We start from the raw sequence: 26,032 nt of genomic DNA, 5'->3' as shown, positions 1-26,032 counted from the left end.
GATCTCAGGGTCGTAAGACTGAGCTCTGTGTTGTGCTCTGTGCGGGATGTGGAGCCTGCTTGGGATTCCCTCTCTCTCCTTTTGCATGCCACCCCAACCTCCACACTCGCCCCCACCCCTCTTTCTCAAAAAGCCACAAAACACAAAAAACAAAAAAACCCTGCAAACAAAAACTAAAAGAATTCACACACTGATTGAAAACTAAAACAAGCTGTGTAGGCTGAAGAAAAATGATAAAATAATTCATAATTATCCAGATGAAAACATGGAAATGAAGGAAGAGGAGAAAAACAATGCAAAGAGTAAAATTCAACCACACAAAATGATAATAGTATTCTGTCACTACAAGGCATTAAAATGTAGAATTAAGGTGACTGACAACAATTATACAAAAAGTTGGAAGTCTTAATGGAATTAAAATATTCTAAGATCCTACCATTGTTTGAGAAGTGGCAAACCTTATAGTTTATATTTGACTTTAATATGTCAAGGATACATTTTGTAATCTTTAGGGCAAACTTCAAAAGGATATACAACTGCCAAGCAAACAGAAAAGGAAATGATAATAAAAAATACTTGTTCAATCCAGAAAAAAAAAAAAAAGAGCAGGAAAGAAGAAAAAAAAGAAGATAAACATGTGGCAAACAGGAAAAAAAAAGTAAGATGTGAGATAGGAATCCAATTATATGAGTAATATATACTGAATATAAATAGACTCCAATCAAAGACAGAATGAATTAAAGAAACAATAAAAGTACATTCCAAGTACAAAAAAATCTTGTATTTAAGAACATAGGTCAAAAAAAACAAAAACAAAAACAAAACATAGGTCAAAAGTAAAAGGATGGAAAAACAATGCAAACACTAAAATAACGTAAAGACGGCATAGTTATACTAATAATAGACACAAAAGATATTCAGGCAAGCACCATTAGAGGTAAAAAAGAATATTTCCAAATGATAAAAGGTTCAGTCCATCAGGAAGATAAAAGAATTCTAAACTTATATATATGTAAGTTATATACAAGTACATTTAACTTACACATGAAAGATCGCTTCAAAATATATAAAGCAAAATTGGATAGGAACAAAAGGAGAGAGATAAAAATCCCAATTATAGCAGGATACTTTAATAAATGTCTCTCAATAACTGATTTAAAAAAGCAGACAAAAACCAAATAAGAGTATAAATGATCTAGACAACAAACTCAGCAAACATGACTTTAGTGTATATATTAAGACTATGTTTAAGAATGTCAGCACAATAAAGAAAAAGAATGTCAGCATATACATTGTTTCAAATGCACAAAGAACATGAATAGAATTGACCATATGATATTCAATAAGACAAAATTATAACAAATTTTGAAGAACTAAAATCATTTGGCATACTTGACCACAATGAAATGAAACCAAATAACAGAAACAAAGAGATAATTAGAAAATCTCCAAATATATTCCAGGTATTTAAAAATTAAGCAAAACTTCCTAAGTAACTTACAGATTAAAGAAGAAATCACAAAAGGAATTAAAAAATGTCTGAACTAAAAATAATGAAAATAGACACACCAAAATTTAGAAATTAAATATGTAGAAAATAGAATAAAGACGATAGTAGCAAAAATTTTAAAAATAAAAAAAACATTCAATGGAGAGAATTAACAAAGTCAGAGTTGGTTCTTTTCTTTTTAAAAAAATTTTATTTATTTGGGAGAGTGAGTGAGAGAAAGAGAGCACAAGCAGACTCCATGGTGAGCAGGGAGTCTCCAACAAGGGGCTCGATCTCAAGACCCTGGGATCTAACCTGAGCCGAAGGCACATGCTTAACCAACTGAGCCACCCAGGCGCCCCAGTTCTTTTTAAGACTAATAGTTAAACCTTGTCATGACCATTAAAATGTGCCTCTCAGATGAGCCAAGTGGAGCTATGCTTTGAAATTCACCACTGCATTCATATGGAGGCCATGCTTCCCCTGAGCACAAAAGAAATAGCATGGAGTGTGGGATGTGTGGGACTCCTTTGGATAATTTTAGCCTGAGGATTCTCTCTGGCTTTGTCAAAACTTAATTATATTGCAATCTATGTCTCTTCCTGCCTAAACTTCTTTCAGTTCTGCTCTTCAACACAGGAGTCAGACCTGTACTACAGTCAGAGAGGTCTGTCTCCTTGTTTCCTCTGGCTCCTAACTTATCTTCCATTACAGGTGTTTCCTTCAATAAATCTCTTGAATGTCTAACCTCGTTTTGGCATCCATTTCTTTGAAAATCCAAATTAGCATAAACTTATATGAAGCATAATCAAGGAAAATGGAAAGGGCATATATTTAGTTTTAAAACTAGGAATTAAAAAAGGAACATCACTATAGATCCTATAGTAATTAAGATGATGAGAGAATATTAGAAATTTTATGTTAATAAATTTGAATATTTAGGTGAAATAGACAAATTCTGAGAGAAATACAACCTATCAAAACTGACACAGGAAGAAACAGAAAGAATCAGGCATTCTTATTCAATTAAAGAAGAATCTGTAATTAAAAGCTATCCAACAAAGTATTCTCTAGGCCCACATATTTTGATGGGTGAGCTCTTTCAAATATTTATGCAAAGTAAAAAGAACCGCAAGCATGGGGCACCTGGGTGGCTCAGTGGGTTAAGGCCTCTGCCTTTGGCTCAGGTCATGATCCCAGGGTCCTGGGATCAAGCCCTGCATCAGGATTTCTGCTCACCGGGGAGCCTGCTTCCACCCGCCCCACTCCTGCCTGCTGCTCTGCCTACTTGTGATCTCTGTCAAATAAATAAATAAAATCTTAAAAAAAAAAAGAAAAGAAAAGAAAAAAAGAACCTCAAGCTTATAAAACTCTCCCAGAACAGAAAAAGGGCCCTTCCTTATTCACTTTATAAGGTCATCATAATGTTCTTACCCAAACTAACAAGTATGTTACAAAAAAAGGAAAATTAAGAAACAAACCCTTTCATAACAACACTGCAAATATCTGAGAAAAAAATAATCCGATCAAATCCAATGGTATATTAAAAGAATATCATGACAATATTGGGATTATCCCAAGAACGCAAAGGTGATTTACCATTCCAAAATCAAGCTGTAATTCACACATTAAAAAAGTAATTTCTAATAGATGCAGAAAAGTTATTTGATAAAATTCAAGATCCTTTCATGAGTAAAAACATCTTAACATCATCAACAACAAAACTCTGCAAACTATTACTGAAAGGAAACTTCTTTACTCTGTTAAGGAGGATCTATAAAGGGAATGCAGCAAACTTTATCCTTTCTGATAAAATACTGAAGGTTTTCCACAGGAAACTGGGAATGAGACAAAGACACTTATATAACCACTTCAATTATACTCATATTCATTGTTTTTCACTGTGCTAATAGTGCAGTAGAAAAATAAAAAAATAAATACAAAGACTGGGAAAGAAGAAATGAAACCATCATTATTCACAGATGATATCATTATATACATAGAAAATCCAAAAGAATCAACAGACATATTATTACAATTGATAAGTGGAAACAATGTCATTATAAAAAATTTATACACCAGTGAAACACAAACAGAAACTGAAACTAAAAGGATGCCATTTAAAAATGGATAGCATCATTCCCAGAGATCTGCTCTTACTGAAATGGATCAATATGAAAATTTGTGCATAAAAAACCTTCCAGTCTCTCTGATGTGTATCTCTGTAGTTCTGAGAAGTAAAAGTATTTAAAACAATAAGGGCTTGTATCTGGAGTTGTGACAGTGTGTGTGCATCTGTGTGTATAAAGGTGACAGTGGGTAACTGAGGATTTGTTGATGGATGATGAGATTGGGGGGGTGGATATGTATGTGTATGAAACACTCATCAGTTCTGAGCAATGATAGAAAGGTTTTCTACTGACCTTTACAACTATGAAGGCTTCTACAGTTGATCTGAGCTCAGAATTTAAAAAAAAAAAAGAATAGTATCAAAAAACAAGTGTAACGCCTGGCTGGCTCAGTTGGTAGAGCATGTGACACTTGATTTCAAGGTCATGAATTCAAGCCCCATGTTAGGCATAGAGGTCACTTAAAAAATACAAAAAACAAATAATAAGAGTCTTATAAAAAAGTTATATATGTGAGGCCATTATACTGAAAAAAACTAACATTTTGAGAAAAACTAAAGACCACCTAAATTAACAGAGAAATATATTCTATGAATTGGAAGACACAGTATTGTAAAGATGTTAATTCTTTCCAAACTGGTTCACAGATTCAATATAAAAATTCAATTCAATAAAATTCTAGTAAGAATAAAAAATTTCAGGGGGGCAACAACAGTCTGATTCTAAAATTTATGTGGAAATGCAAAGAGCCAAGAAAAGTCAGGAAAATCTTGAAAAACAAAGTTGGAAGTCTGGCATTACCAAATAAAAAGACTAATTATAAGTTAAGTAATTAAGAGAATGTGAACTGGTTATAATAAAGAAAACAATGGATTAGAATAGATACTCTAAAAAAGACACACAGATATAAGGTAATGTGAAATGTGACAAACATGTCAATTTACTGCAGTAAGGGAAAGATGTTCCTTTTAATAAATGATGATGGGTCAATTGGTTATTCATATGGGTAAGAGAAATGAATTATCCCTTTATCCCATACCATATATAAAAATTCTAATTCCAGAAGAACCTGTGAATCCAAATGAAAAGAGTAATGTAAAAACTTTAGGGGAAAAAAAGAGAACAGGAAAATCTCTCAATGAGCTAAGGATATGCAAAGATTTTCTTTAAAAGAATATGAAAAATACTATCCATAAGGGGGAAAACATTATTAACTGGACTATATTAAATATGAAAAGCTTTATTTATCAAAAGATACCACAAGAGAATGAAAAGGCAAGCCACAAGTTAAGAGAATATATTTGCATTCCATTTATCTAGCAAAATACTTATGCATACTGCAAAAAGAATTATACATCAAGATGACAATCTAATATGGGCAAAAGACAGGAACTTTACAAAAGAAGATATCTAAATTCTAATAAGCAGATGAAAAGTTCTCTCACCTCATTAAATTGGGGAAATTCTAATGAAAACACAATGAGAAACTAGAGCATACTCACCAGAATAGCTTAAAATAAAAAAAACATGGATGGCTGAAAATGAGGAAAAATAGAAGCCATTCTATGTACTGCTGGTGGGTATAAATTGGTACCACCACTTCAGAAAACTAGAATTGAAAAATGGAACTCTTCTGTTGTGTAATATGGTGGTGGCTGCATGATCTTATGCATTTGTTAGAGCACGCAGAACAGAGACACCATGAGGGGTAAACTCTACTTACTAAAAACCCAACCTAGATATGAAAGGAAATCAAAATGGAATACAAACTTAACTGTACCACAATGAATAATGTAACCACACTGAAGTGGATGGAAGAAAAGAACTAACCTGAAGTGACTCTGGATAACAGTATTTTGACCAGACATCAGAGGGCTAAAGACAAAAAGAACTATAAACAAATACATACTCTAGGAAGTAAATATGTTTTGCATAAGGGTGTGGGTAAGTAATTCAAAGCTGGCTTAGGATCGAACAAATAAGTAAATATATTTTAGATAATGGGAGCCAGAACTTTCAAAGTCAGAGGAAGAAGTTAAACGGAAGGAAAGGGTGTAGGCTAGAATGAACTCTTGTTGGATTGGAATCAAAGGTATCAGCAGTTTCAACTCATGGAATTCAAATATATAGAGAGATAGATATGGAAATACAGATGGATATGTATGCATGAGTTATACGTACATATATTGCCAATCTATTTGCTAAGAGGGTCCCAAAGCAATGATTCTCAATTAGCAAGGAGCATGTCTAGCACCCAGATCTGGGTTTCTAAATACCATTTGTTAATTAAAGGAACCAGGGTTACTTGAAGAAGTGGCTGATTCCAGGACTAAAGCAGGGAAAATACAAGGAACTAAAGCAACATAGTTTGTCAAAAAGTAAGATAATGCTCAAAAAAGGATGGAGACAGAGCAAGATAAAACGTCTATATACTGGGTGATTCCATTTCAAGAAAAGGCAGAGCTAATTGTTAGTAATAGAAACCAAAATAATAGGGGCTTCTAAGTGCTACAAGTGTTCTACCTTGATCTGGTGACACAGGTGTGTTCACTTAGTAAAAAGTAGTACCAACTTCATATGCATAAAACTTAAAAACAAACAGTGTAAGATGTCCTATATTTTGATTATTAATATTATATTAATATAATAATATTATTATTATATTATTAATAACTATGTTATTTAGTGAAATATATGTGTATTTTATATAGATACATATATATAATCTATACCTCAATAAATCTGACTGAAGGTCCCACCAAAATAATGTTATAACAGGATTAACATTTGCCTAGGCTAGTCTCCCAGGGCTTAGTCTCTCTAGGGCTGGGTCTGAGATCACTAAACTATACAAACCATGCCCCAAAGATATTCCTTTGTCAGGAATGTGACAGTTCCACATATGTTATTCTGAAGTATTTTTGATCTCTTGGTTAACTAAAGGACTTTGTCTTTTGTGGTTACAAAGATCTAAAAATGGAACATGACTTAATAACGTAGTTGTTTATATTCCTGGTTAAGAAATATGCATTCTTCAAAATTCAAAGGACTTTTTTCTGTGAATGTCCTATATAGCCATTCTGAAAGAATGCTACTTAATTTGTTCTTTCCACACCATCACCAACCTACGCCGACAAGATCATCATTTAAATGTTTTGGCTGTGGTATAGATAACATTTTCAAAATGACTTATAGCAATATTTTCTAGGAGTAGGAGTTGTGATGATGTGCTGACATTTTTCTTCCAGCTGCTGAAGTTGTTTTACTTTAGAGTTTGCATTTTCTATTCCACACTCTCCGTACTTTATGTCTACCAGAACTGCAAAGCACATTGACCTTTTCCTATAGAGTAATGTACAGCACTGAGTACTATCAAAGAACATAACACTTTACTAGCAAATGGGGTAACAAGTTTCTTTAAGGTCTCATGACCTTGAAGACATGAAGACAAGAAACTTCAATAATTCCATTTACTTATAAAGAAATGAAGAAGGGAACTATGTTGTGATTATCTTAAATTATAAGCAAATCAAATGCAGTTACTATTTAAAATAATATATGTAGATTGCTAGTAATAGATGAGTACTTGACAATTTGTGATTTATCAGGAAGAGAGAAGCATTCACCAAGACTTATTGAAGTACTAGATGCTTAGCGGCTAAAAGGTTCTCTTTCTATCGTCCCACAAAATCATAGACTTGAGGCAACATTATCAAATCACCTAATCCAATGGTTTTTAAGGCAAGAGATGGAGGATAGACAGCACTGCTATATTACCTGGGGGATCTTTTCAACAAATACACAACCCTACACTTCCCAACCCCCACTCTATAACCCCCATTCTCATACATCTTCTTGAGGATGTATATTCTAATACTTTTCACAGGAATGTATCTGGTTGAATCGAATATACTTCCATGGAGGCAGGGCTATATTTACTAAATGTCCACTAGGTGACTCTGATATGGCAGCCCCTATCTTCCAGAAGAAAAACTAATGCCCTAATCTGTTTTCTCCTGTTGGGCAAAATTATAATTCAAACAGCCCAGAAAGAATTCTGAAAGTATTCAGAAAAATCTACAATTTATTCTTTAGTGGACCTATTTCATTGTGTTACAATGAACCAAAGTGTGAAATGCATTATTTTCAATTTAGAATAAAAATCTTTTTGCTTTTTCCAATTTTTAGGGACATATTTACTACAGAAACTTGGAGAAATGTAAACTTTCTGCGAAGACATATATATCTGTGTATGTGCCTGCATGTATGTAAATATTCATGCACATAAAATATTTATTTTTACAATTGTTAATGTAATAAGGTATTAATATATGAAGACCTCACTAGTAGGTACTATCTGGTAGGTAATAAAAATCTTTAGTCTTAGTTTTTCTACATTTATAGATACAGGAATGACTTCCTTGACCTGACTCTCATGCTACCTAATAGGTTCATTCAATATTTATTAAAAGGATCAAAAAGTACAGAATCATATTTTCTTTCCTGTCATCATTCCTGGCTTCTTACTCTTATTACATTCCAGTGTTCCTTGCCACCCCCTCTAGTACCCCAGAAAAGCTTAAGACTCAACCTGGAAGCAATGAGACAATGATTGATATGTGACAAAACCTCTAGGATAGATGGATATACAAAATGGATATACAACTGAAACAGAAGTGACACACACACACAAAAAGACAGGTGTTAAAGACTTTAGAGTCACAATTTAGCAAAGAGGAATTCAAAGGAGGAACTACATACAAAATAACAGAAAGTGGTTTATGGACACCATATCTCAAAAGGAGAAAGGTCTCTAGAATTATATACCAAGAAAACTGATTTTGTTACATTACTGCTAAATGCCAAAAACTTAGCAATGATCATTTAAAAATATTCTATAGTATGAGGCTTAAGGAACAATGATTCCTAATTAGTGTTTTAATAAGTGTGTTAGCACTGCCTTGTGCCATTCTGGAATGTCACTTATGGTAAATTAAGGGACACTTTCCCTCCCCGTCTTCCATTAGTATTTTAATGCTAGGAGGTGGGAAAATCTGATCCATATTCAAGAGCAAAGGAGGAAAAACAATAACAAATTGGCATCTCTTCTGTGAATTGCCCCACAGGCCAAGCATTTTTATGTTCTTAATCATTATTAAATGACTTAACATGACACCCAGAGCCTGGCGAATGATTGCATCCTGACATGAGAACGAATTACAAATGAAATGAAAGATCAAGCCGTATTAGAGGATTGCCTCTGGGAAATGAAAATCTTTAATTCTCTTTTATTATTGACATTTATTTGGCTGCCATGAATAACAACATAGCAAAGAGATTCAGCTATGCTTGTGCACTGAATAGCTTATCCCAGGGCTCAAAACTGCATTAACATTTATCATGTTTGCTTTTGTAGCTGACACCACTGAACAGATTCTCTATCCATCTTGTATTTATCATGCATTGCAGATATAGTGCATCCTCTAATTTAAGTTCATTTTCATAGAGTAGGAAGAGCAAAGATTAGCCAATGTCTTTCCTCAAATAAATTCCTGCTATTAAGTGTTCCTAAGACTGGTTTAATAGATTTAATAAAGAACAAAATGAGTTGAGAAAGAAATTGAGTTACAGGAAGGGTGGGGGGAATTTTAAAGGTTTCAACTTCGGGGAAATTTGCAAATTCACAATGAGGAAGACACTTGTATGACATGTATATCTGGAATATATAAAGCCTTAAAATAAATGTCTCCATAAAGAGCAACCAAATAACATTTTATGAATCTGCAGGCCGTACTACAGTTCCTGTAAGATAAGAAGTCTGCATGTTTTTCACTTTTCCAAACACTGTGTATTGCTAAGACAGGAAGAGGCCACGTATTATAGGAAGACAGCAATCCAGATAGTTATTATCAATTCAGGGAAATCTTTTCATGACATTTCTTTTCCCTCTTGCAAAATTAACATGCGGCTTTTTCTGTCATTACAATAGAAGATTATATGGTACCTGATGCCTTTGCTCATATGATCCTCTTCCATAATATGACTGGATTGCCCTCCTTTCTTTAAATCCTTCCTAGAATTCAAGGCTCAGCAAAGATATCAATGTGTCTTGAGAAAATCACTTAGTATCTCTGATTCTTTTTTTTTTTTTTAAAGGTTCATTTTTAAAAGATTCATTTATTTTAGAGAGTGAGAGAGTGTGAGCACGAGCATGGGGAGGGGCAGAGGGAGAGGAAGAGAATCTCAAGCAGACTCCCCACTGAGCCAGAGCCAGATGAGGGGCTTGGTCCCTCAACCCCGATATCATGATCCAGGGAGAAACCAAGAGGTGAACTTTCAACTGACTGAGCCACCCAGGTACTCCCATATCTCTGATTCTTGATTATTTTTTAGTTTTCTGCCTTTCTGTTTTATAATTTTAATCATGGAAAATCTAAAACATATACACAAGTGGAAGTAATAACATAATGACCACCCCTTGTACATCCATCACCCAGCTCTACAATTACTAAGTCATGATGAATCTCATTTTATCTCTAACCCCACTTCACTATTTGTCACTCACTGAATTATTATGCAATAAATATTTTTGGAAGTAAGTCTTTGAATCTTGCTTTTGACAATTCTAAAGTAAGAAAGTTGTAATGAATTCATTCTAAGGTTCTTTCTCTCCAAAATTTAACAATAATCTCTTCTTTGACCCCTTTTCAGGCTTATAGATTTAATTCAACAAAAATTTACTTCATAGTCATTATAACATCTTTCTTCAGGCTTAATCAGTTGATCTCCTTCTCTGAGTCAATATAACCCACACAGTTAGTATCAATAATCAAGAAGTATAATTATACTTCTTTGTATTTATATTTTTATGTATATTAATTTTATTTCCCAGTTAGATGTTTAAGGCTCATATCTTAAATTTCTGTTTAGCAGTGTACTAAAAAAACCCACAAAGGTAATTAATTGCTACTGTTTATAATAATTATTATTAACTGATGGATTTTAATCTTAATGGTTCAGGCAGAATTAACAGGTTTGTATTTGGGGGCACCCAGGTGGCTCAGTGGGTTAAAGCCTCTGCCTTCAGCTCAGGTCATGATCTCGGGGTCCTGGGACTGAGTCCCACATTGGGCTCTCTGCTCAGCAGGGAGCCTGCTTCCCCCTCTCTCTCTGCCTGCCTCTCTGCTTACCTGTGATCTCTCCCTGTCAAATAAATAAATAAAATCTTGGGGCACCTGGGTGGCTCAGTGGGTTAAGCCTCTGCCTTTGGCTCAGGTCATGATCCCGGGGTCCTGGGATAGAGCCCTGCATCGGGCTCTCTGCTCAGCAGGGAGCCTGCTTCCCTTCCTCTCTCTCTGCCTGCCTCTCTGCCTACTTGTGATCTCTCTCTGTCAAATAAATAAATAAAAATCTTAAAATAAATAAATAAATAAATAGATAAATAAAATCTTAAAAAAAAAACAGGTTTGTATTTGGCTTTAATAGTAGGTAGCATCATACTGAAAATATTAATCATTTAACCAATAAAATGTTTGTTTGCTAGATAAAATTCCTATTCTATTTCTGTGTAAGAAAATAGATGACTGAGTAAAAACAGAAGTGAGGTTTTCTTCTTAAAATTTAAAGCTGAGGAAGTAACTGATCTCTGGATTTTATTTGTTTATAATTAGATAAATTTATTTAAGTTAAGCATAGGAATTTGCTAAGTAAATTTTTTTTTTTCAGGGTAGACATTACTAGACTGACAGTATCTCTAAAATATCAGAGCAAATAAACTAAATCAAAGTGGATTTATTCAACTGAATTTTAATAAATTACCTTCTTGAAAATGAAATCTTCTTTACTGAGATAGAAGGTAAGTTTATTTACTAAAATAAAACACTACAAAAGGTACATTTTCACAGTAATAGAACAAACAACCCTAAAACTTATTTAGAACCACAAAAGACCCCTAATAGTAAAAGCAACCTTGAGAAAGAACAAGGCTGGAGGCATCACGCTTCCTGATTTCAAACTATATTACAAAGAGATAGCAATCAGATCAGTATGGTACCGGCATAAAAATAGATAGACACCTGGAAAGGACAGCATCTTCAATGAGTGGTGCTGGGAAAGCTGTCACATGCAAAAGAATGAAACTGGATTGTTATTATGGATGCCCAACATGCACATGAGAAGATGATTAACAGTAGTAATCATGAGGGAAATGTAAATCAAAACCACAGTGAGACATCACCTCACACCTGTTAGGATGCCTATTATCAAAAAGATAAGAAATAAATGTAGGTGAGGACATGGAGAAAAGGGAACACTTGTGCACTGCTGGTGGAACTCTAACTTGGTATGGAAGTTCCTCAAAAAATTAAAAATAGAGGGGCACCTGGGTGGCTCAGTGGGTTAAAGTCTCTGCCTTTGGCTCGGGTCATGATCCCAGGGTCCTGGGATTGAGCCCCACATCGGGCTTTCTGCTCGGCGGGGAGCTTGCTTCCTCCTCTCTCTCTCTGCCTGCCTCTCTGCCTACTTGTGATCTCTGTCAAATAAATAAATAAAATCTTTTAAAAAAAATTAAAAATAGAACTACCATATGATCCACAATTCCATTTGTGTGTATTTATCTGAAAGAAACAAGAACACCAACTCAAAAAGATATCTACACCCCCCATGTTCATTGCAACATCATTTATAATAGCTAAGACAATAGCTAAGTGTCCATTGATGGATGAATGGGAAATGTGTTGTGTGTGTTTGTGTGTGTGTGTGTGTATGATAGAATATTATCCAGTCATAAAGGAGAAGAAAATTCCATCATTTAAACAATATGGATGAATCCTGAGTGCATGATACTAAGTGAAATCATTCAGAGAGAGAAAGACAAATACTATATGATCTTACTGGTATGTGGAAACTAAAAAAAAAAAAAAAAGCAAAATTGAACTTATAAATACAGGGAACAGATTGGTGGTTGCCAGATACAGGGGCTGGGGTGGGGAAAGCAAAATGCATAAAGGTGGTTAAAAAAAAAAAAAAAAGAAAAGTTGCTGTTTTCAAATAAATTATAAAGAATACAGAATTCTGTCATAAATGACTAATCTTCATTATACTGGGCTTTGCACATAATTTCCACACGTACCTGTAGCCATTATAGTATCTTCTCTCCCTTGGGTGAAGATCACGATTCGCTGCCTCATCTGGTTCACCTTTGGCAGAGCCTGTGTCTTTCTGGCTATCTCTTTAATGTCTTCAGTCTATTAATAAAGAGGAGGAAAAAGTTCTCATAACAGTACAATAAAACAAAAGTTACTAGTAGATTAAGGATTTAGCTCGTCATGTTCAAAATCGGAGAGATACACACCCCCATTATTCAAAACAGGAGGGATACACACCTCTATTATAAGAGTTGTTCTTTTAAAATTTTAACCATATACAAAAGTAAATAGTACAAGAGCCTCCAAAGAACCCACCATCAAGTTGCAATAATTTAAAATAAAATAAATTTTATTTAATCTATAGTCTCACCCACTTGCCTTTACATTATTTTGAAGAAAATCCCAGATACAATATAATGTTACTTGTAAATGTTTTATTATGTACCCCTGAAAGGTAAGGACTTAAACATAACCACGTAACTATTATATTGTTAAAAATTAACAATAATTTCTCAATATCAGCAAATAGCCAATTTTCAAATTTCCAATTAAAGAGACATTTGTAAAAAAAAAAAAAAGAGGTGGAGAGATATTTAATTATTTTAGAGGTTTGTAGAATTATGCTGACTCTGGAAATAATGTCGTTAAAATGCCAAATCTTTCAAAGAACTAAAACGAGAGAAGGAGATGCTGTTTCATAAAGATCAAGTTAAAAAAAACCTACAAATTAATTCTAGAAACCTGATGCTATTTTTCATATCACATACCTCATGAGGTTTTACATCATAAATGTTTTGACTTGAAATCTAAATCTTGAGCTATCATCAGTAGGATGTTTAGAGTCATGTTTTCAACAATGTTAGGTAATTTAAAAATTCATGTCTGAATTCAGTGGGTCTCTAATCCATCTATAGTTTGGGCTTTATTGGTACTCTATCACTCTGCAATTTCAAACAGTTATGGGGAGAGACATACCAGAGGAGAAATATATCTGAGTGGAATCAAGAAAGTTTAATTAGAATATATAGGACAGAAAAATTTAGGTACTCAAGGTAGATAAGTCATAATGGTTACAGAGAACATCAGGAACTATGACATTTTTAAAGGTATGAAAATCCTTAGTGAAATATTTGTATGTTGTTTATTCACTACATACTTAAGAAATTCCAGATGATACATGAAGCTAAGCTTCTTTTACACCTAACATGATAATTCCAGACAACCTCTGTTTCTGAAAAGAACAGCCATGTGTGGTAAGACAATGCTGCTGACCTTTCAAATACGCTGACTATTTCACTTTTGGTTGCTTATTTTAGAACAAAACTAAGCCTGAAGTCTGATAATATAAGAAAAGAAATTTCCTCAGTTTGGGGGGAACGACTATTAGAAATGACTAGTAACAGCTGAAAGGACCAAAAAAAAAAAAAAATCAGAAAAAGCAACATAATTACAATGTTTTCGTGCTCTCAAATAAATGTATACACTTAACTAGAATGACTGACATATATTCTCCCAATCTCCTTACCACACTTAGGTTTTACAACTGTCGGAGTTCTGCTTATGATCGAGTAGATTCATATTTAATAAAGATAAAGGGGTAAATCCCAGAAACACATTCACTTTATCATCTTGGGAGCAGAATGCCATCTATGCAATGTTTTTAAAATAGAGGTCTTTCTTCAGTGTGGTATAAGAAGTAAATTAAGAATGAGAATCTATGGTTGTCTTCTACCATGCCAGTAGGAAGATATATGTATTTTTTATGGGGTTTTTTTGGTAACCCATCAAAGAAACCTTTCTTATGTTTCAAATGAAATCTTACAAAAATGGCAATTCAAGATTGAAATAAACTCCAAATATAAAACACAAATCTTTACAAGATGGTCAAACTTTATTCTAATTGTATCCATGTCCACAGTTCATACAAAACTACTCTGTCACTCTGGGATCACAGTCAGTGAAGACCAAATCTAAATTTCTTATTATGCCTTTGAGGAGTCATTTTTTTGGCCTCAATTGTTGATGCCCATCTAGTATGAAAACTTCTCTTTAAGCCTCAATTTTGTCTTCTCAAAGCTAAATATTTCTAGTTCTGCAGCTACCTCCATCTCCCTATAGATGCTTCTCCTTAATACTTGGGCTAACATCTTAGCAGAACTATGAAATTACAAGGGACTTCAGAGAGTGACACACCTAGATTTGTGCATCTTGAGCAAGTAAATAAACCTTTGTGAGGCTCATTTCCTCATCTACAAAACTAAGTAAATATTTATATTAAAAGACATTGGGTGGGGAGTGCCTGAGGGGTACAGTCAGTTGAGCATCTAACTCTTGGTTTCAGCTCAGGTTGTGATCTCAGGGTCATGGGATCAAGCACTGCCTCGGGTTCTGTGCTCAGAGTGGGAGTCTGCTTTAAGACTCTCTCTCCCTCTCCCTTTGCCCCGCCCCCCCGCATGCTCTCCCTATCTCTGTTTGTCTCTCTCAAATAAAATCTTTAAGAAAAATGATGTTGGGGGGCGCCTGGGTGGCTCAGTGGGTTAAAGCCTCTGCCTTCGGTTCAGGTCATGATCCCAGGTTCCTGGGATGGAGCCCCGCTGGGATGGAGCCCCACATCGGGCTCTCTGCTCAGCGGGAAGCCTGCTTCCTCCTCTCTCTCTCTCTCTGCCTGCCTCTCTGCCTACTTGTGATCTGTCAAATAAATAAATAAAATCTTTCAAAAAAAAAAAAAAAAAAGAAAAATGATGTTGGGGGAGAAATATGCCCAAATAGTAGGCAGAAGTTTCAAGAGAATCTAGGTATTTGCATAGTATCTCTCTTAAGATACTTCTCATTACAGATTAGTAGGTGAAATATTTGCACAGTCCTAAATATCACCCCCAAGATATTTATTAAATACAAAGAGAAAATAGTAACTTTATAAAAAATAAACTGGCAAACATCACCTAAACCCAGTGATGAAAGTGAACATCACCAACATTAAGACAATGGGACATCATGCACATCCCCAATATGATGCACTGAGAAAGGCAAATCACTTCGGGCAAAATGTGTAACTTCAACTTAATTAACAGAAAATATCAGAGAAACTCAAATTAAGGGGCATTTATAAAATGATTGGCAAGTACTCTTCAAAAGGCTCAAGAACATGAACTAGGAAAGAATGAGAAACTGTCACAGATAGGAAGAGACAAAGGAGGCATGACAAATAAATGCAGTTTGTTTTCCTGGATTAGATTCTCAAACAGAAAAATGAGTTAAGGAGAAACTGGTGAAATCTGAATAAAGACTGTAGTTCAGTTATTGGTAGCATACTAATGTTAACTTCCTTGTTTTGATCATTATACTTTCCTTCCTTTAAGATGTTACATTAGGGAAAGCTGAGTGTACTATTTTTGCGAATTTCCCAAGTCTAAATTATTTCAAAATAAAAAGTTGAAAATAATTGTTGTGAGGATGAAAGAAGATGTGGTAAGTGAAAGACCTTAACGCAATATTTAGCACATGCTACATACTTAGTAAGTATTAATTTCTTTCCTCTAATGACCATCATTTTAATACTCTCCAAAACTGTCATATCCTGAGGTTGCCCCAAAATCTCTAGAAAGGGCCTCAAGAGTTTTGAGTATTGGGAATTAAAATTATGGTATCTAATAAGAGAGGAGAGAAATGAAAAAGGGGGAAGGAGTAGAAGAAAGGTCATACAATTTAGCTATAAGCAATGGATATAGCTCTGAAGTGCTCACTAAATCTAACATCTACAGGCAGTAGGTATTATTCTCATATCCTCATTTTGTAGGTGAGTAAACTGAGTCACAGGGTAAGAAGCTTCCTAAGGTCATAAATACACTAAGTGGTGGAGCCAGGGCTAGCACTCATGAAGTCTGACTCCAGAAATTACACTCTTAACCAATATTCTATGCTAGCCACAGATCGTACTGCCTTTTGAATTCCGGCAGTGTGGTTTCTATTGTTATCACAAAACTATAGCATGTTCAACTGAAATAATTTTTCTGCCACATGTACAAGTCATTACTGATCTTGTATTTAAGTTTGCTATTTTTTCCTCTTAATTATTCTGGCTTGTATTTTACCCTAGTGATTTTCAATTTTTGACTTCCAAGATATTTCTCATTTTCCAAGGTCATTTGGAAATCTAATCTCCTCCTCCAATATGTTAGGATGTGAGTAAGAAAGAAGTGTAGTATATAAAGAGTATGAGACTTAAAGAGCTGGCTCTGGTTCTGGCTCCATGATATATTAGTGTGACCTTGAACAAGTCATGTAGCCTGTTTTATTGTCTATTGAACTGATACAGCAATACATGCCCTACCTAACCCCAAAAGGTTTGTGTGAATATTAAATGTATTAATCAGATGTTGAAAAGGTTTTATAAACTGTGAGGTATTTTATAAATGTTAAATTATGCTTTTATTGTCACTGCTGATCACACACTCAAATTTAGCATTGTCTTCCAAATTAAAGAATACACTCTCTTCATTCCATTTTTAACAAGCTGATGATACAAATGTTAATACTGTCATAATCTACCTACTCCTATAGAATACCAATTGCAGTGTTCCCACACATTGCCTCACTTAACCATATCACATTCTTTTGTTTTCCAAATAGAAACTCCTGTAATAATTATGGTGTTCACTTGACGTGTCAGTCTCGAGTCTTATCTCCTACTACCTCCTCCTCGCTTACTTCATTCCAGTCACACTGGCCTTCTGTCAGTTCTTGGAGTACACAGCACATTATGCTCTTTCCCCTTTGGGAGCCTGTGTACTCCTGTTCCCTCTGTTTGAAATTTGTTTCCCTGTTGTTTGTTTGTCTTGCTTTTGTCTGTCAATGCTAGATACCCACATTTTTCAAGTTTTACTTTCCTCATAGAGTCGTTCCATGACTATTGTATCTAAAAAATAGGAACCTCTCCCACGTTTTCTTTCACAGTTCACTCTCTGATCATTTCTTTTTTGTCTTCAGGGTCTATCAAAGTGTTAGGCACAGAGTTAGCGCTCAGTAAATATTTATTGAATGAAAAGTGACTAAATGAAGAGAATTAAAAGACTACCTTTATCTTTCTGTTACTTTTAAAACTGTCCTCTTTTGGGACTCAGTCACCTAGAAAAGCAGCATTGTACTCTCTTAGCCAGCAGAACCTAACCTAGTGTCTTATTTCTAGAAACTCTGGGTGATCATTCATTGTATTCTTTGTATTTGTGAGGCACACAAGAACCGTAGAAAAATCCTGGGAGAATTCTTTGGGAATAAATACCTCCTGAATACTCTGTGGACCTTCTCTCCAGTGTTGATCAATGGAATTTTCTGTGATGATGGATATGTTCTACATCTGTACTGTCTACTATGGTAGTCCCTAGCTACACAGGCTATAGAGCAGACTTGAAATGTGCCTGTAGAGATTTAGGAACTGAATTTTAAATTTTATTTAATTTTAATTAATTTGAATTTAAATAGCCATATATGGCTAATGGATGCCATATTGGATAACACAATTCAATACTTTCTTGTCTCAGTGGTAGAAGATGATAGAGTCATCAATGGTCAGAGAAATATTACAAGTCTGAGATTGTCTGGATAGAGTCAGGGTCTGTGGGAGAAATGTTGGAAAAAGGATTGTTTTGTTTCCTCTGTGGTGAGAAATAATATATGTTAGAGATGTAAAATAAAATTAAAATTTGTTGCTTGGAGTAAACTGAATGAATGACCCCGTAGCGAAGGTATGAATTATCCTCATCATTTGGCATAGATTCCATTGCACAAAGAATGAAAATACAAAGAATACTGTATTTAGGTTTTGGAGGGATTTTCTTTATTTAATTTATTTTTTATCTTTTTTCTTTAATTAAATCAGTTTTCAATACAGCTTTTAAAAGGTTTCATAATGAAACATATTTTTAAGTACCTTAACATATTTTTAAGTACCTTATTTTTATTTAGGTTCTAAGAATACAAACCTTTAATCGCATCAGTTCAAGATAAAGTAGATTTAAAAACACACTGCAGTCTGAACTGACTTTCCAGAATAAAAAAAAGCCTCATGAAACTTTTTACCTCAAGAATTGTCATTTTAAATTCTTAGCAGGTCTGTCATTTAAATCAGGCAGTATGCAATTTTCTATCATATATATATATATATCTTCTCTCTTTTGCTTTGTGCTCTGCCCAGCTCCAGTTTTTATCTCATTCTCCAGTGCCCTCCTAAGCTCCTCTTCCTACTAAAAATTGCTCAATTCATTTTAAAGATTAAAGATTTTTTTAAAAGAAAGATTATCTAAAATTTGCAGAGAAGCTAACCAGACTATCATAAACAATGCTACTGAAGATATTTCCTGATGAATAAACACTGTTTATTTTTAGAGGCATTTGGACTGGTCTGTTAACAGACATATCACTAGTGGCAATACTCAGTGGCTTTGGGAACTGATTGGGATTTATAATAGAAAATAAGAGTAGGACAGCAGAGCTGGTAGAAAGAAAAAAAATGCTCACCTTTCTTTTTAATCTTTTCATTTCTTTCCTCGTTCATGCCCCAATTTAGAGGTAAAATTAAGGTTGAGAGGGATAAAATGCAGATCTTGACTAGTTTGTCACTGTAGACCTGTGAGCACTGACACATTTCTATATGTATTAAACTGTGAAGATAAAGTGATTTATTCTTGTTTGATTCTTTAAAAACACCAAGTTTCAAACCTAGGCTTTCCTCTTACTATCTAATGGACTAAAGAAACTTTTATTACATTTTAAAATAATTGAATTCCTCTAGATAGCATTCCATATGTGGTTTATATTTAATAACAAAAATATTCTACTCATGGCTGTTATATATTTTGCAATGCTTGTAGTATTTTAGGGAACCCATGAAGGGACACATCAAGACATGGTGTGTTTTACCTAATCTAACATATCACTGTCAGCATCACCAACAGAGTAGTTTTGCTATGTTAGAAGGTAATAAGATATACTATTATAAACATCATCATGTTTATATGCTGTAATCAATTATGGCAGATTTATGGTTTAAAAAAAAAACAATTCTAGGTGTCAGCAAATAAGAACCAATGGAAAGGTTAATATGGTACAGATAGTAGAGAATAGAAAAAGTAGTTTGTCCCTAAGATTGAATTTAAAGCAAATATATTCAAAGCATGTAGCTCAGGTGGGCAATAAAAGTATGAATTTGGGTTTGATAAACTATTTAAAAATTATTATCTGCAGGCACTACAGAGTCATGATCATTTGTTACGCAACATGTTATATTTCTAAGCATATACAAAACCAGTTATTTCCCAGAACTAAAATACATTTTTTAATGTTAGCACTGAAAACAAGCTATAAATTTACATTCAACAGGCTCTTATCTATGGAGAATATTGATGTAACAAAAGAGAATATTGATTGTTAATATTAAAACTTACCATTAGTGAAACTTTAACTTAAAACATTTACTTACATTTTCATGATCAAAACATTTGAATTAAATATTACCCTGAGTATATTTACTTGTGAATACCAATTGCCAGTTTGGGAAATTACAAAGTGAAACTTAAATTAGATTCAATAAATTCTTGGAAATTTTTATTCCTTCTACGTGTGACTCAACCCTATATTTATAAGAATATAATAAAACAAAAAAAGAAAACTCCCAAGCAGCTATCATAGTTCTAATAATCAAGTATTTTGAGGCAAGATTTTCTGCACTGATAGGGTTTTTTCATAGAATACGTATACCATAAGCTATTGTCTTCCTCTAAGAAGAGGAAGCTTTACATCTGGTTGTCAAGTCCTATGACATGGGTAACATGCACATGTATTACTTTGTTGCTCGATAATGAATCTGCCTTTAGTACATTTAAATAATAGCTCCCTCACAAATTCATACAACAATTTGAAGAGTTCAAAGTGAGCTTACTGATAGATCTAATCAATGCTCACAGCTTCTCTGGATGGTAGAAAATACTGAGCATGTAAATAAAGAGTTTCTATATTCCAGCTCTAGACACTTTAATTTTTAAATTACTACCATGCAACATTCTAAGTTGCTGTACAGAACACAGCATTCTACATAGTTCTGGATCATAAATATGATGCTTATACACTTATAAACTCAGTTTATGAATTCACTGTCAGTTAATCTGGGTTCAGATTAAAGCCAGTGTTTTCTAACAATTACCTAGAAGATGAATATTTTATAGATAAAAACATGGTCTTCTCTGGTATCCTAATTTTGCCAACAACCACCACAAGGAGTTTTGAATCTTGACAACTAATATTTCCACTAGGAAAACAGAATTAAGACTTGGAAATTAAAGCCAATTATTGATATTTGGTTTCAGAAAATTTATATGTTTTATGCTATCAAAAAAGAGAGAGAGACAGAGAGAGATGGGGGAAAAAAGATTAAAGCAGGAAGTTTATATGAGCAGGATTTAAATTAATCAGTTCATAACAACTGTTAAGTACAACCTTTTGGAAATTAATTTGCATAATGATAATCTACATGTGGTAGGGGTGAAATTATTTAAATAACATTATATTTCACTATTTAGTCTTGCTCCACCACTGCTTTAGCAGTGAATCCTTATGAAATGTAATACAGCTAATGAGGTAGCTTTTTAACTGAACAAACTGACAGGCCCCATATCTGCAGAGGCAGCTTGAAACCGTGCCCAACCTCTTGGCTTCCCAAGAGGCTTTTCAAAATTCAATAAATAACATCTGTAGGCGATGTTGGGTGCAGACCTAGCAGAGTGCGTCATAACACTGTGCTGGCAGAACAAAGAAACCATGACGACTGCCAAGTTTCCATGGCAACTGCTGCGAGGCTCTGAGAGTATAATAGCACATCAATCACTGTCCAAAAGAACTTCATTATCAGCTAGAAAAAACCTTTAGGATCTGTTTAGTGTGCAATTGTGGGTTAACTCACCTCAAAGCCTTGCTCTCTAGCAAAAGTGGCAGCTTCCTGAAATAAAAAAAAAAAAAAAAGAACAGTTAATTATAAAGTGCTAGGTAATGAAGAAATAATCCATTTTGAAACTCATTCAAATAGTCTTCTTTTTACACAATTATCTCAATATACCCACACAGTTCAATTTTTATTCTTACACCAAAAAAGATTTCTTTTTTTCCTTGGCATGAAAAAAAAAGGCAGCATAATGTCAACACACTTCACAAGTTGGAATAAAGAAGATGTAGTACATGTTTTTACTGTAGCTGTCACAGTGAGTTCAGGTGTTTTGACCCCAGCAAAGACAGACAATCATTTGAAACCTAAGGAACATACTGGTGGTTGTGTTTTTAATTGAAACAATGCCTTTCAGAAAGTACTTCTGCAAAGGAGAATGTCTGCTAATAAATGTATAGATTCAGAGAAAAACCATTTGCAACCCCTAATGAAATTTATTCAGGCAAGGACCATCAATGGATGCTAAATTTCTTGGATAAAAGGATGACAGGAAGCTGGGTATTTCTTGGAATCAAAGTATCACAGATTATATGCTGGTCACGGGGAGCAAAGTATAACTTTATAATGGAAGGATCAAGCTGTCATCACCTTAACCCAGTGATCAATCTTCGCATTTTTCATCATTAATAGTGGAATCACCAAATATTCTGTGCCTTCCATTATGATGCCATTAAAAGGACATAGCACTACCCATAAAGTTTACTGGCCATATTTTTAACATTAATTAATCAAAACTTCAGTTCAATAACTGCAGTCTACAGGAAATATAGAGGATAGGAGAACAAGTTAAATGGTACAATGAGAAAGTAAATGGACAAATCCATAAAGTAGGGACATCCTACAGGACAAATGTGTGGTCTCTCCAATAAATCAAGGTCATAAGAACTTGGTGAGGGGAAAAATGACAAAGAGCAATGCACACACCTTAACTGAATCTTGTTTTTAACAAACCATTCAAAAAAGGCATTTTTCAGACTATTAGAGAAATTTGATTATGAAATGGGATTGAGATAACATTAGGAATTATTATTTGATAAGGTAAATGTGCTTAATTTTAGAGGTTTCATCTGAAGTATTTAGGGATAAAATGGCATAATATATGTAATTTACTTTAGAATATTAAAAAAATTAAAGTGAAGTAAAAATGTCAAAATGTTATCAACTATTAAATCTAGATGTATTTTATCACTGAAATTTTCAATATATCATCATACCATTTGTTAGCATTGTCTTTGTTTGATGCTCATTTCAAATTTGTATTTTGTTGCCTTTTTTCCAATCTAAGTTTTTCATGGAGCTAATTGTTCAAAGATGCCACTTTTTTTTTGATATTTTCTATTTTCTACCTTTTCTTCCTCATTGAGGTTATTCAGAATTATCAAGTCATATTTGGAAGTTGTTTTTCTGGGGAAAAAAAATCTAGATGTATTTAGTATTTCTACTTGTCTGTTTGAGCAGAGAGCCCGATGTGGGGCTTGATCTCAGGACCCTAAGATCATGACCTGAGCCGAAGGCAGAGGCTCAACCCACTGAGCCACCCAGGCGCCTCCCAAAAAGTTAAAATTTTTATTTTTATTTTGTTTTTAAAATATTTTATCTATTTATTAGAGAGAGAGAAATAGAAAGTGTGACGGGAGAGGTTTTAGAGGGGAAGAGGGAATTTCAAGCAGACTACATGCTGAGTGTGGATCATGATGTGGGGCTGGATTGTACAACCCTGAGATCACAATTTGAGTGGGAATCAAGAGTAGACCCTTAACCCACTGAGCCACCAGGCACGCCTAGTTAAAAGTTTAAATTCACAGTGTTTCTCGGTTCCTAAATATCTTAAGGGGACAATCTGATGAACATTTCTATATCTACTAATGCTCTTTAAACAGGCCATCAAAATGACAAAAACACATCTGTGTAACCAAATCCTTTCCCTTTCTGTACTCTCTGCATATACTTTAATTTTAGGACTGATAGAGAAAATAGAAGCATTATTACTTTTCAACTCAACTTCCCTCTTGAAAATGAAAAAAAAAAAAATACTGCAGACAACTGTCAAGAGCCTCTACATCTTAACTTACATTCCTCCAAAATTATCTTTGCCAAGAGATATTAATAGAAGGATGGGATTTGAGCCTGAGTAGTGAGCAGATCCAACTCAACTGAAACGACTGCCGCACCAAACCATGTAAGGCAGAAAGTAAGTCAGTGTCTCCAGCACAAATTTGGGTACTATCCACGTGTTAAGGAAAACACTGGGAAAAAGAAGTATATATGCACTTATGGTCCAATATACTAATGACATAAAGATTTAAAGACCCATTGTGAGGGCTTGAAAAGGTTGAAATGGATGACTACAGCTAAACACTGAAGTTAATAGAAGGAGATAAGCTGAAAGTACAATTTCTAGGCTGTTCACTAGAGAAGCATAAGGCTGATCAAGTTAGCCTTGGTGATGTAGATTAATGAAAAATTGAATTATGATCTTAACAATCGGTACAAGCAAGGTTGGCCTCTTTGATAATTTACTTACAATATAACTTGATATACCAGATAGTCAATAATATTTGCTGGCCTGGATGTCAAAGAAAAGGACAAGTTTCAAAAGCCATCAACATAATATTTTTCCAAGTAGTCCAATCCAAGAAATAACCAAGCTAATTCTTACATCAGAAAGATAACTGAAAAGCTCTGCTACAACTGCTTATTTATACAGAGTTTCATCAGAGGCATGAAGGATGCCCAGAGAACTAGAACACAAAATTAATATGAAGAAGCTGTATGGCTAAAACTGCACTAAGACATAAAAAACTCAAAATTCAACATATAGTAGTTAAAATGCCTTTTTAATGTCCAGATTTGCTTACACAGATATAAAAAGCAATTAATTGTGCTCTGTTGTGGTACAGTGGAACTGACTAATTGCAAGAAGACACATATATAAACGTCAGTTCATTATTCTTTAAGGAAACCAGGCTCTAGGACATTTCCACATCTGTAAACTATTTGAAGCGCCAACATATTTCTGATTGAGGAAGGACATGCTGAAGAAAAGTCAACTCAATTTTTTATCTTAGCGCCCCCTCACACAGGTTTGTTGAGCTGTGCCCTATCACTGAAAAGCTAAGCTCTTGTTCCATAGCTTAAAAAGATCTTATCTCCTGACTTCCTCCCACCTTCTTTTGATGTTGAGCTGGTGCCCCCAGTCACTCCATTAGAGAAGGCAGCTGGCTCACATCACTGCAGACTTTCCCACAGCTAACCTCTGATCTGAAGGTGTTTGTAGATACAATGATGGAACAACATTTATTTTTCCCTCCCAGCAAAACAAATAATAAAACAACACAGGGGAACAGTTTGACCTAGGAAGAATTTTAACCAGAATTTTAGTCCTCAGATTCACCGCATGGAGGGAAAAAAAGAAAACACATTAGATCTTGGAAGCAGGGAAGGAAAAAGGGGCATGGATGGTGGGCAAAAGAGTAAGGCAGGTTCCAAATATCAGGGTTAATTCCAAGTAAACTGATCATACTAAATTGAAAAGGACTTTTTAGTGTGTCTTTGCAGTAAAAGTGAGAAAAGAAAACAAGCACGTCCCCATCTGTGCTGCCCCAGGGCGCCACGTACTGAGTTCACAAATCTAATGAAGCAGTCAGGTTAAAATCCAACCGCAGAGTGGATGTGACGTGTGGAGAACAGCTAGGGTTAGAATAGAGAAGCAGGGCGGTTCCTAATGCAGGTGATTATCCATGTGATAATCATTATATTTACAGGCTTTCCATTTTAGATCTGACATCAAAAATCACAAAGGAGGAGGGATTAAGGAAATAAACAAGCGACAGAGGCTTTCCTGCTCCCCTGAGAGTGTAGCACTTTCATTCATGCATGACAAGCAACAAAAGAAAACCAAACAGGCCAGAAAGAATATTTCTGAGAAAGCTGGATTTCACATTAACACTTCTTTCCATTTTGATAACTTTCACTATTATGCAGTTTCCCAGACAGGTCACATTTTCAGAATTAGTTCCCATTGTTGTCTATGCTCTAATACAGTATCATTTTTGGTTTACAATGAATGATACTCACATAATATGTCTTTTACAACAACAGTAAAGTCATTTTTTCCTTCCTGGAATTGAGTGTTGTGAATAAAATGACATATAATTAAACTCTCAGACTCTCATCTACACCACGTTATTTAGGATTTGCAGTAGGCTTGCTGCTTCATTGACCAGGCTAAAAGGGTGCTAGTGAAACAACCACCAAGTAGGGGTTTTGAGGTTTAAAA

General features: G+C 34.4%; 1 protein-coding gene and 1 non-coding gene across 3 annotated transcripts in view; one reads left to right on the top strand and one right to left on the bottom strand.

The window, feature by feature from the left end:
- Positions 1-26,032, bottom strand: part of ADK (adenosine kinase) — a 538,857-nt gene that overhangs the window by 85,671 nt on the left and 427,154 nt on the right. For both annotated transcript variants that reach the window (XM_032311698.1, XM_032311700.1), the window contains exons 8-9: positions 21,715-21,750; positions 12,749-12,863 (exon numbers count right to left, since the gene is read on the bottom strand). In XM_032311698.1, the coding sequence (XP_032167589.1) occupies positions 12,749-12,863; positions 21,715-21,750 (151 nt within the window). The remainder of the gene's footprint in view (positions 1-12,748; positions 12,864-21,714; positions 21,751-26,032) is intronic.
- Positions 3,884-3,952, top strand: LOC116573814. The gene has a single exon (XR_004279020.1). It is a non-coding gene; the product is annotated as a small nucleolar RNA U2-30 (small nucleolar RNA).

This window comes from Mustela erminea, chromosome 14 (assembly GCF_009829155.1).
Source record: "Mustela erminea isolate mMusErm1 chromosome 14, mMusErm1.Pri, whole genome shotgun sequence".
Taxonomy (NCBI): Eukaryota; Metazoa; Chordata; class Mammalia; order Carnivora; family Mustelidae; genus Mustela; species Mustela erminea.
The sequence above is the reverse complement of the archived record's forward strand: the minus strand, read 5'-3'. Positions and strand labels throughout refer to the sequence as shown.